This window comes from Daldinia loculata (assembly GCF_022478755.1).
Source record: "Daldinia loculata strain CBS 113971 unplaced genomic scaffold F4817scaffold_4, whole genome shotgun sequence".
Taxonomy (NCBI): domain Eukaryota; kingdom Fungi; phylum Ascomycota; class Sordariomycetes; order Xylariales; family Hypoxylaceae; genus Daldinia; species Daldinia loculata.
The window spans coordinates 803,332-815,533 of record NW_026054858.1 but is presented as its reverse complement, the minus strand read 5'-3'; the positions used below and the strand labels follow the sequence as shown (position 1 = coordinate 815,533).

At 45.5% G+C, this 12,202-nt stretch overlaps 3 protein-coding genes across 3 annotated transcripts; all 3 read right to left on the bottom strand.

Moving 5' to 3' along the window:
* Positions 1–1,908: 1,908 nt before the first annotated feature.
* Positions 1,909–3,608, bottom strand: F4817DRAFT_181871 (flavohemo protein). The gene has a single exon (XM_049298364.1). The coding sequence runs from the start codon at positions 3,275–3,277 to the stop codon at positions 2,039–2,041; it is 1,239 nt and encodes a 412-aa protein (XP_049163063.1). The 5' UTR covers positions 3,278–3,608; the 3' UTR covers positions 1,909–2,038.
* A 1,007-nt stretch (positions 3,609–4,615) lies between these two features.
* F4817DRAFT_366837 (glycosyltransferase family 4 protein) lies at positions 4,616–7,521 on the bottom strand (the record flags this gene model as incomplete). The annotated part of the gene is made up of 10 exons (XM_049307040.1): positions 4,616–5,219; positions 5,276–5,402; positions 5,454–5,476; positions 5,534–5,620; positions 5,675–5,931; positions 6,109–6,311; positions 6,409–6,689; positions 6,746–7,122; positions 7,180–7,205; positions 7,458–7,521. 10 exons carry the CDS (start codon positions 7,519–7,521, stop codon positions 4,616–4,618), a joined length of 2,049 nt encoding a protein of 682 aa, XP_049163062.1.
* Positions 7,522–9,665: 2,144 nt separating this feature from the next.
* On the bottom strand, positions 9,666–11,401 carry F4817DRAFT_325825 (uncharacterized protein). Its single transcript, XM_049301815.1, has 2 exons — positions 10,804–11,401; positions 9,666–10,746 (listed from the first exon to the last, which is right to left on the bottom strand). The coding sequence occupies exons 1-2, from the start codon at positions 11,173–11,175 to the stop codon at positions 9,898–9,900; spliced, it is 1,221 nt and encodes a 406-aa protein (XP_049163061.1). The 5' UTR covers positions 11,176–11,401; the 3' UTR covers positions 9,666–9,897.
* Between the last annotated feature and the right edge of the window lie 801 nt (positions 11,402–12,202).

The following is a 12,202-nucleotide window of genomic DNA, read 5'->3' as shown; positions in this document are numbered from 1 at the left end:
CCCGCCCCGCCCCCCCCCCCCCCCCCCCCCCCCCCCCCCCCCCCCCCCCCCCCCCCCCCCCCCCCCCCCCCCCCCCCCTCTTTCATATTCTCCTGAGCCGGAACCCCTTCAGCTGTGATGAGGCTCTATCTGTCTTATATGGATACGGACAGGTTATGTCGAATTACTAACACGGCCTCGTCGTACACTTATTATCAATATGACATATTTATTTTTTATATATACCGTATATAAATCAACAATTCTTGTATAACCCTTCTGCCACATGGGTAGGTGCACATGGGTAAGTAAAGTTGCAGTTTTATTTCGGGATTTTTCTCCTACTAGCGTCTTAGGTTATAGGTAACAATGGCAGAGTCTAGATCGTAGCTTTGAGTCCGTTATTTGAACAATAAAGATCCCCCTAAGAAATCCCGTAATATCCCCAGGACCCGCCCCCTTAGCTGCAGTCTTTGTAAGGGATAGGCCCGAGATACCCGAAGCTAAGCTTTGCCTATCAGATATCAAGTGTGCAACCGATATGGATAGGTACCTACCTTCAATCGACTGTGTAACACCGAACCGCTCCCCTGGGAGACCAATTCCAGCTATTGTTCATAGCGTCTTTTCTCATGTCCTTGTGCTCTTGTTAAGACTTGATCGTAGGATTTGTCTCGGTGTCGAATTTCCTCTTCATAAAATTGGATATATTCTATAACACTGACCATAACCAGGCATCCTTGTATGTCGACCTTGTTTGTGTCAATCCTACAGCTTCGTTTAAACCACTTCTTAGGTAATTGTGAATACGTTTTGCCTAAACATGAGCAAGTAAATGTTAGTTTAAGGGGTAAAATAGCAACAAGCAATTAGGTAGTGTCTCACCTGCCAATTAGATCCTTCCTCTCCTCTTCATCCTCTTCGTGATGGTTGAGAACTATTTGCTAGTAACAATTGAGTAATTAAAACAAACTAAGAGCACATTACGTCCCATATAGACGACAGCTGGGTTATGATAATATCTGTGCTTAATAATTACGAAGTGTTACGAGTTCTTCTCCGTGGGGAACGATGAAATCAGATATTTTTGTCATAATTTGTACCACTTCAGTACGCAACTAATCCCGAGGGGGTTAAGCCTAACAGTGAATTGCCTAGCTTTTAGATGTGGTTATTAATAGTATATCACGATCGAGTGTAAAGCTTGATCTACTAATGGCAATTTAGATTATGTAAGTCTCGTATTCTTACTATTCATCGGAGATTGCCGGTTATAGGAGTAGTGCTTATTGCTCGTGTAGCTTGAACCCTACGGTTTGAAATATCATAAGCTATCTCATTGGATGTTTCAACTTTCTCGACTTGTGAGGGGGGTTAAGCCTGTGAGAAATCTTGGCAACTCCTCGTGTAATGGAAAGGAGGGATATCGTCAAGTTAGAAATAGAGGGATCAGCATTTGTTTGCTACCAATCAAATCCCGGGGTACCTAACAGATTAGAAAACCAAAAAAAAAAAAAAAAGGAAAAGAAAAAAAAAAAAGCCAGGTGTATTATTCCTCGACTTCCAACCCAAATTTTGTTCTTCTAACTAATGCCTTCAAACACCGGTACTGCTTATTGCCCTGTGATCGATCCGGCCGGGTAATAAATTCAAGGCCCTACATCATATTCTATTTCTTTTCCTTTGTTGTAGTTGCTCTAGGTGACAAATCGGCTAGGTTAGATACAAAGGTGTACGTGATCATTTACACGTGGCCCCCCAAATCATTTGTCTCCTGGAGGAAGTATGGATCTCGTTAAAATTGATGCTAAGGGTTTCATAAGTCATTTGACTGGTAAGAATAATAGATTGGGCCAACGAATCCGATGATATTTGATAAACAGTTCATTAGAGAGGAATCTATCTAAGTATTTAGAGATATCCATACCGACGACGCCTAGCACCCTCAAGTAATCCGAATGCAGACTAAATGAAATATATACAGTATGAACAGCGCTTGCCCTGGGACAACTCTCATCGGGCCTCTACAGCTTGCCTTCTCAACTATCAAGTAAGACATCTACTGATCTCCGGTGCCGAAGACTTCGAGATGTATCCGCTCTGGGCTTACTCCAGCACCAACTAGATACTTTTCTGTATCTTTCATGAACGGGTAAGGACCACAGATGAAGTACTCGGCGCGTGCGTCATCGAGGAACAGGTTAGACTTGGGGTCAACCTTGCCGAGGTCTACTCTCCCAGCGAAGTGGTAGTCAACTCCTTCAACATCGCGCTGTTGGGGTGATGTAACAAAGAACGTTGCCTTGATGTTATTGTTAACATCCTTGGCGCACGTGTCTCGGATATGATCGTTAAACGCGCGGACCTCAGAGCTATGTACACCGTGTATCCACGAGATGCGCCGGCGGGATCCCGCGTTTACGGCACTGTTGAGAATAGACAGCATAGGCGTAAGGCCAACGCCCGCAGAGATAAGAGCGATAGGTTTGCTCTCATCTTCCTTGGGGTCAACGAAAAACTCCCCAGCAGGCGCCGTAAGCTCGAGAACGTCACCCTCTTTGTAGTTTTCATGCAGTAGATTGGAGATTAATCCCGGAACGCCAGTCTGGTTGCCCTTATCTTTCTTCACGCTGATGCGGTAGTAATCGGTACGTGGTGCTTCGCTTAGCGAGTATTGCCTGGGTTGCATGTGACCCATTTGAGGAATGAATACTTGAAGGCTAATGTATTGTCCCGGCAGAAACGACGGGAGTGGCTGTCCGTCTTCGGGTACGAGATAAAAACTGGTAATCTCGGATGTCTCTGGTACCTTGCGTTGGATCTTGAAGCGGCGCCAGCCCTGCCAGTTTTGGTGGGCGGCATACAGCTGCTTTTCCCTATTGATGAAAATATCGGCCAATGCACCGTAGGCGGCGGTCCAGGCCTCGGCGATTTCAGGAGTGCAAGCATCACCTAGTACGGCGGCTACGGCCTCGATCAAATGTTTTCCTACAATAGGGTATTGGTCGGCCTGGACGTTAAGACTCTCGTGCTTGTGTGCGATACGCTCTACGAGAGCTTTCAGCTGGCCGAGATCGTCAACGTAGGTGGCATAGGCAAAAACGGCGCCGGCTAGAGCTCGCGGTTGAGCCCCGCTACTTTGATTAGACATGCTAAATACGTTCTTGAGCTCCGGATGAGCAGCGATCAGATTATTGTAGAAGAGCGTCGTAATCGCCGTGCCGTGTTCCTTCAAAACCGGAGCAGTCGCCTTAACGATGGCGATATGCTCTGGAGAGATGGGCGCAGCGACAGCCATCTTGGATGTTGACGGATGTGATATGGATGGAATGGTTAAGTGGCAATTCTCTATAAGTTTTAATAGAAGAAAGAGAGAGAGGCGATTATGTTGCTATGGAATGAAACTCTCGAGGGATAGTATAATTCTCTCTGTGTTGCGTGGACGCTCGCTCTTATGTATTCTTTTAACATTTTGAAAATATAAACTTACAAAGTGCATGTTCGATGCAATTGGCTGTTGTTACGGAACACAAACAAACAATATTCCCATCTCCGGTGTTCCGCTAGTTCATCGTACCACGTTTCCCGTGGATGACGCCGGATTGATATCTACGGTTGAGTTGTGGTAACGAACCGAAATGTCAAAATCGTCTTTTTTCATTCGAGATGAACCCACCAGGTCCTCCGACTATTTTCGTGGATTTATCATCTCCGCGGTGGTCAACCCCAAGACCGCTCAAGGTTTTTCTAATTAAATCTGGGTATTCTTCCTAGGGCCGATATTATTGCATGTTGGGTTTTCCCTTAATTGATTTTTGAATAACTCAATTATGCCGGCTACTATCCTCCTGATGGCGTAGCTAAGGAGACTCAATTCTATCAAAATTATCCTCAAAGTATAGCCACATATGTTCCTCATGAATCGTATTGATGCTAACCCCGGCGACGGAGTTTCTGAACCCCTGCCTTTTCTTTTCAAATGACAATTCCCATAATATGCATAACTGCTTAAAATTTGAACCTCTAAGAAGATCGCAGCATTCTCATTTCGTGCCTCTAAACTCCCTTTTCCGCGGACCGAGGAGGGGCTGACCTGGGACTCGAACATCACGGGGTTAGTACGGGGAGGCACGGAGGAAAGAGTTCAGGTAGTGATTAGCGAAGTGCCAGCTAGGAATTAAAATGTCTACCAATCTCGCATTAGCTTAAAATAATGAGACATGTTGGCTGTAATCCTACCTCTAAAAACCATCCTATTACTCATCGACTGGACCTGGGCGACCCGCCAAGTTGGCCCAGTTCTAGATGGGACATTTTACGTAATTGGCCGTGACTCTAGATGCTTCTAATATTTAAAACCCATTCAGCACCAGTGAAAAGTCATACGATGTAGGCAAATGCCGCAATTTATAGAGAACTATCCGTCCATGTGTATATCCGTGTGGGGGTATCGGAGGACTAAGGAGTGGCAAAACATCGACCGAACCCGCGACACACTCAAATTCCGGCTTAACGAAGCCCGCCCACGCCGCTATCCAAAACACTAGGCCTTATTCCCCAGAACATGAAAAAGCGCCCCTCCATGTTATATGAACCTAACTACTCCTTCGAGTCGCCCTCGTGGAACCTAGATGACTCAGTTTGTTTGATTGGTAAAATGTCGTGGGAGACGGTTCTCCTCCTTTTCATATGGACGGCCGGCTTCCTCCCGCGCTAGGTCGTTCACCCATTGACAGTTTCCTTGGAAAGTCCTGACGCCATCCGGCTTGACACCAACATCGTAGAATTTATTCGCTAGGTGAAACCAACAAAGGGCGTTACCAACTGTACCAACTTCGTTGCTGACACCATTTCTCGCTCCCAGACTCATCCGGTCCCACAAGTCTTGATCCGTAAACAGATCTATGAGATGCTGTGCCACAGCTTTATAATCACCGGGCTCGACTAAGAAGCCGTTCACCTTATCCTTGACCTGAATCGGTATACCGCCGGCCAGAGTAGCGATCACCGGTCGTCCAGCATGTAATGCTTCGGATACTTTAACCTCGAAACCCTCTCGCGTGGATAGCTGAAGAACCACATGAGATTTCGCGATTAGAGTATTGAGAAGCTGATCATTAGCCTGTAGACGCATGACACTAATGTCGTTGGTATATTCTGAATAATATGTCTCGATTTGTTCCATGACGATGTCATATATCAAATTTCCATCTGGATCATCAATGGAGCTGTTACCAGCGCTGTAACAAAGAGTTAGCTTTGGATTTTCAAATTTACAACTCTAAGGGAAACCCACACTACAAGCTGAGGGATATCTTGTAACCCTAACTCTTTGGCGCGCCGACGAAATTCACCATACGAATCTATGACCGTTGGTATACCCTTTGCTGGGTCGAAGCGAGCAACTTGTATGATGTATTTGCCTAGTTATATACATTAGCCCATGCCGTAGACGTAAGGATTGTAATTCTTACAGTCCGGAAGCCTCAGTGGGGTCCTAAAACAGCCTACATCAGTATATCCCCTTGCTTAGGTAAATTCGGAATAGACTTACATGCGTTGGGCATGGCACTGCTCGTTGTAACAGCTCCAATAGTAACCACTATCCCAATCATTTATGGGCTTATTCAAACCATCAAGCCTTTATAGTGTTAGACGAGGACTAACTCATCATTAAAAGGGGTAGAACACTTACCAATCTGTGGTCGCTGGCATGTACGCGACTAAATTGCGAGGAACGTTGTCCGGGACAAATTTAGGGATGGGATGGCTCACGAACATATCGGCGTGGCGGATATTGTTCCACAGGAAAGTCCATGCTTGTTCTTGCGGCGAGCCACTCTGGGCAATAAGATCGCTACGGATTTGGATATGAGAGCGGTAGATGATGGGGCGGTTTGGCGTAATGTTTTTTATTAGTGGTATAAGTCCAGGCATTTGAGGGTCATCAATCTAGGGGAGTTAAAATTAGCCTCAATAAGCCAGTCATATATTTTTGGAAATCCATCTATCGAAGTAGTATGAAGATAAGGAACTATAAAAAAGGGGAGAAAAGAATTGAAGGGACAAACGTAATTGGCGTATCAACTCGATTATTGGACTTTTAATTAAACGATTTCATTCACATACCACAATTATGTCGGCACCGCCTTCACCAACAGGGCGTAAAGGACCTCCTTTAGAGAGCCAATAACGGTTGGCATTATCGGTAATCCAGTCTGTAATCGACTCTTGGTCTTCTGGGGTGATGCGCTCCTCCGGCTCACTAACGCCTTGAAGAATGTTGTGTATGTTCTTTGTGATCCGGAACACACCCGGACGTGGCTTCGGAACTAGGATATAATGTTATTACAGTGTTCATTGACAAGAGGCTCACTAATGCCCCCAAATGAGGCATAAGCTATTGGTCTAAGGCACATCTCAACATACCGTACCAGGTCAAAACAACGCCTGCCAAACGGGCGAATCGCACCAATGCATGCCGCATGAGTGCGACTCCACCCCCCTGAGGGGTTGCACTAAAGAAGGCGATTTTGATTTTCTTATCCTTTAGCTGCTTGGCGAAGTACATCGTTGAATCCCACGTGCCATTGCTGCACGTTGGCTTGTAGTCGCCGAGGGTAGTCAAGCGAGCTCTAAATCCTGCATCGCTCATAACGGCACCACGGAAGCCGACTTGGAGTATGGGAACCAGAGAAGGGCCAAAAACCCTGCCGAGTGATGTTACTATCATGAAGAGCGTGTAAAGGTGGGCGCTCGAACTTACATTACACACTTGCGTGCCATCGAATCGGCCTGCTCATCAACATTTTTATCGTCCCAGAAGGACGTCTCGGACTGGTCGACATCGAAGTCAATAGGAACAATATCGATTTCCAACCAGAGGCGCGAATTTAGGGTCGGGCTCATGTCCTTTAAATATAAAGGAAGCCCGGCACCGACGAACTTGACAAAGTTTTCGTGCTCATACTTCTGTATCTGAGAGATTACATAATCTGCGATAATATCTTTGTCTTCTTGCAAAGGATCAACTGTTAACTGCTCGACCATGTAATCGAGTAGATATGTATGATCGTGTGTTGCAATGGACAACACCACAATACCGTCGCCGTTTTTCACAGCTGAGATACCAGCAAACAACGGCTTCATATAGCAGGTTAGCCATGAGTTGTACATTCTTCAAGTTTAGATGTAACTTACTGTTAGAGCCCGTGCAAAGGGCCCGTCTGGTTTACGTTAGTATCACGTATTAAGGAAGGGTGGTTTATTTCTCGGGGCCACTCCGTCCTTAGGAGGGGGAGGGGAATATGCTACTATTTTCTAGCATAAGGGGTTCAATAATGAAAGATATTGAGACATACTGCGAATATGTTAGCCTCTGCAGATGACTCCGGATAGCCCGTTGGAAATTAAAGAAGCTCTCATGTTGGTACCATACGGGGAGAATGTCTATACTGACCATTTGGCAGCGAACTCACTCAGCCGGCGCTGGTGATGTGCGGAAGTTGTTGAGAACCTCCTTCTCCTTTCTGGTGGTGCCATGCTTGCTCAAGCACCGAATGTAAGATGGTGTTTATTAGTCTAGTAACTGTCTGTCGTATTATAAGTTTGGTTGTTACAACGAAGGTTTAGAAGACGATGCTGATCCGTGAAGAGGAAAACCTTCTGCTATCTTACCTGGGTAGGTATTTATAAAAGTAGAATAGTTAATAGGGTGGGTAGGTAGGTAGGTAAGTAGTAGGTAGTTTAAACACAGCATCCGGGAAGATCGGTGAGGAGACTCGGAAGGGGAAATGCGGTGTGAGGCGAGAGATGCTGAGATGATTTCTATTCCTTTCAAGTTCATACGTTAATACTTCAGGTACATGTAGGTACTTTTGGAGGCGTATGTGAGGTACCTAACGTATTCATCGGGCATCTGCCAACATTTCACTTACTTTCCTACCAATCCGGAGGAAGTGGAATGATCTTACTCGTTTTGCCAGTTGCACTTACCTAGTGGCAAGGCAAGCATAGCCTTAACCTTCAATAGCATACATCATATAAGCATGACCCCTATATATGTAGGTACCTGAGCTGTACCCCCATGTATCGGCTGAGTTACCATACATGTATTGATCGTGATCGGAATTGGAGATCGGACTGTAGCGTCACAGTGACGCACTCGACCTTAGGTCCAAAATTGAAGAGGATTCGACGAGGGGCGTCCAGAGTAAGTACAGTAAATATGACTATGCTAAAATAGCTAAATCGCAAGACTTATCAAATATGCATGATATGAATGTAGTCGTAGGGTCAAATTAGAATTGAGGCTCAAGAGAACTTCCCGGGTCCATGGTTTTCTCTTACCTACCCTTTAATTACCCTACGTACGTATACTACTACCTAAGGAAGTGCCCCTCATGTGTTGTTGGCCACTTTGGGCAAGCATGATCGTAAGTTTTAGATGCGAGGAGATGTGCTACAAATATTACATTTTAAGCTACCTCCTAGGAACCTACGTTAGGTACTTATCCAACATCCATCCGGGCCATGGCCGGGGATGCAGGGCAAGTACCTCGGGACGCACCTTATGTAGGTAGGTATGTAAAGCCATCCCGCGGGGGTTTTAAGGGAAAACTTCCGCCATTCCGCCCCTCCGCCCCTCGTACGATTTTCGAATGTTGCTCTGCCCTGACCCGAAGGCTCGACACCGCACGTTTACCGACCGCGTGGGATGCTTTTTCTCAGGAACGCATGAATCGCAACATTACAGCCAGGAGAATGAGCTTACATTTCCTTACTGTATGCTCTACCAAAATTGGCGAATTGGCGAATTGGAGAATTCATAGCCGCCCATTACGAGTGCCACCTCTGCGCCAGCTCAATCATGTCGCGCTACTCTAACGAAGACGAACGTGCCACCCGACTATGACCAAGATTCAGCAGTTCTCATAATCTTTGTTTGCGTTAATCATCTGCTTTCCTGCCGGTACTCGTATTCGGGGAACGCCAACGGCATGGTCTATAGTGGCCCGTAGTCCCCGTCCAATAGCATTACTAGCCACACGGCATGTCCTGCTAAATTAAGAATTTTCTTTTCTCCATCAACGTACACGCCGAGGCATGACCAGAAATCGTGTTAGGAAGCACTGCTGATATGCCTTCAACCGTCGGTGTATGAAGGTCTAGGCCAAAAGTCTTGCATATCAGAACTTGGTAAAGCTACGTGCGAGTAGAAAAGAATTATACGGTCGTATTTAAGCTACAGTGGCTAATATCGCTATAAATATAGTGATAAGCCACCCGAATTTAGTGAATGGGCCACTATCAACCTCTAACTTAGCGTTTAGCTAATATAGGTACCTAGTGTCAATAAGTCAAGAGACTTACAAGATACGGTGCTAAGGATCTGGGCATGTGCAAGACTTTTCGGCCTGGGCCTATCTGTATGCTACCGCGTTGTCAGGATGGTAGTTTCAGGTCGAATTTTGCCACAGGTATGATGACAGCAGCGATATTTTCTATGCCCTTGTTGTCATCTGGGACTACCTAGGTAATTTAGCACCCTTATAACACTAAGCAACAGCCCCAATTCACCTAATGCTTCAATAATCCCGCCTAGACAAGGAGACATAACTAAGTCAAGAATATTATTTTATATCTAACAGCCAATTGATAGGGTTAACTAATTAAGGTATTAGAATTTTTATTAATATTTTCTCTTTTGAGCTATGCTGGCGAAGTAGCAGGTTCGCTTGCTCGCTTACCACCTTAATGCGGGAAAATCGCATGAAAAATCGCATGAAAATGCCCAATGTTCGTAGTTAAGTATAATACATATCTAACATCTAGCTCTAAGATCCATCCCTAACAATTTCGACAAACATATCGAGTAAGGATAGAAGGTATATAGCTCGCTGTATCTTGTCATCACGCTCACTTGCTGTCACCCTTCTTCTTCTTGTCATCTTGTTTCGCTTCCTCCCCACCTTTATCCCCATCCTTTCCACCCTCCTTGTCGTCCGCCTTGTCGTCCTTCTTTTCCCCTTTACCCCCGCCCTTCCCGCTGCTTGACTTCTTCGCATTCTCCTCTGCCTTCTTCTTCTCTTCGGCCTCCTTTTCCTTTTTTATTTTTTCTTTCTCCTTCTTCTCAAGGACTTCCCATTTCTCGGTATAATCCTCCTCGCCCCTTCGGTCGTGTAGCTTCTCATCCAGGCCTGTTAGCCTTGGCTTCGCATCGCCAACTTTCATCCGCCCAATGAGACTGATAAAAATGGCAGCGCCTACGATAGCAGTTAATACAAACCGGTATGCTCCATACCATGATGGTGCCCAAGCTCGAACGGTAGCTCGAGAATCAGCAAAGTACAGCATGACAAAAGCCGCGAACTGAGATGTCAGTGCAAAATCCATAGGCATGAGCAATGTTGGCCACGCTACTATAGGGGCCAGGACACCGAGTCCATACCGGAACCGCGTGCGGTCTCGGTCGGGTATCTTTTCGGTATACTCCATGCCCCAATGAACTGCGCCAAGGAAGCTGATTATGATGGCGCCATATCCTAATTGTATGGGCTCGATGACACTTAGTAATTGTCGAGCCGTATCATGGCTGATGAGGATATTATTTAGGAAATTGGATGTAGTCGGCCACACAGTATTCAAGTCCCATGAAAGATAAACGGTAGAGAGAGACGTGGCGAGATACGGCAAGGTGCCCGCAAGACCGAGGAAATAGGGCTCTTTTGGAACGCTCGAAAGGTCAAAAGTATCCTTGACAGTTTTCTATATGAAATACATTAGTAGATAAACCTAATCGACTGAACTGTTTAGAGTTCTTACCAAATCGTCCCTGACGCCATGCCTAATGGGTTTCTGTGCTCTTTGATTATCGGGCTCATATAAATGACGAACACTCGACTCCGTGGTTACTATTTCTGGATTCGACTCAAGCTTGCGCTGGCCAAATTTTCTCTCTTCTTCTGGATCTCTTCCCTGTTGGAAGCCGCTCGGTGTCTTGGTGACATACTGAGCTTTTTGTATTGGTGCGATGATGCGGAAAATAGGCGCTCTTGGGTATATTGAACTGGACTTAGTAGCTGTAAATGTCGTCCAGTTTTGTGATCTTAATGATAAGGAGACTGGGTGTTTTGGCGAAACAATTGCTCTGGATGAGCTTGTTAAAAAGGACTGCGTGCTTCGTAGCATTGTCATTAGCTGTTACAAGTTTGATCCTCTCTCACTGGTATATATGCCATGTAAACGAAGTAGGGAGAAGCACTAATACTCTTAGGAGAACTTAAACTATCTTGGGGAAAATAAAGTAGTTATTAAAAATGGACATCATAGAATCACTACCCCAAGACGGGAATAATTGATGCAATTACATCGTCAGACGGGACAGACGTCTTGTTCCTGATCGAGCTTGCTGAGCTCAATGACGTAATGAACTAAATGTGTATCGCTTTAGTACGAAGTGAGATACATATTAGGTACATCATGTGGGCACTACCCCTCGATCTGTGGCTGAAGGCTGAATGCTTAGGTAGGTACCTACGGATTACCTAGGCACCTAAATTTCTAGCAGCGGCCACTAGGTAGGTAGGTACGGATAGCCCACTATTAATTCTAAAACTGTAGAGCACGATTGGTTAGAACTCCAAGTCTTCCTTAGCGTCAGATGGGGGGTAGTAGTAGCCGTATATATACAGTATATATACGGCTCTCAGGTATGAGCCGCTCCCAAATGTTAGGGAAAAACGTGAAGCTCACCAAATTTAGCCGCAAAAGTAGTAAGAGCCAATTAATATTTTTTGAGTGGTACAACTGGTGCGCCGCTCTTGCACTGTGAGCCACTCGACCAATGAGCGGCCGTTGCGCCGCTCGCATCTCTGCGCTGCTCCCGTTTTGAGCGGCTCCACGTGCACCGCTCCGGGTAAGTGCATATATATGTAAAAATTAAAAGGTATATTCCCATACATTTTTGTATGGGAATCTACTTATATGTATTGCAATTAAGATTACGGGCTACAAGTCACAGGTTACGGGTTACGGCATACGATTGATTTAATTGGAAGGTTACGTGTTTTTCAAATAGACTAGGTAGGTACGTTACATATTACGGACACGTGTGTGGATTTGTAATTATGGGGTATATACTGGTCTGTGCGGACAAGGTTATGTAATAATACCCTATACGTACCGCTTAATATAGGGAGCGGTGCAAAAACGGGAGCGGCGC

Bases quoted from the DNA above. Each gene is read 5' to 3' on its own strand.
- F4817DRAFT_181871 (XM_049298364.1), bottom strand. From the start codon at position 3,277: ATGGCTGTCGCTGCGCCCATCTCTCCAGAGCATATCGCCATCGTTAAG.
- F4817DRAFT_325825 (XM_049301815.1), bottom strand. From the start codon at position 11,175: ATGACAATGCTACGAAGCACGCAGTCCTTTTTAACAAGCTCATCCAGA. The intron at 10,747-10,803 runs GTAAGAACTCTA...TATTTCATATAG, and splicing joins ATGGCGTCAGGGACGATTTG to AAAACTGTCAAGGATACTTT.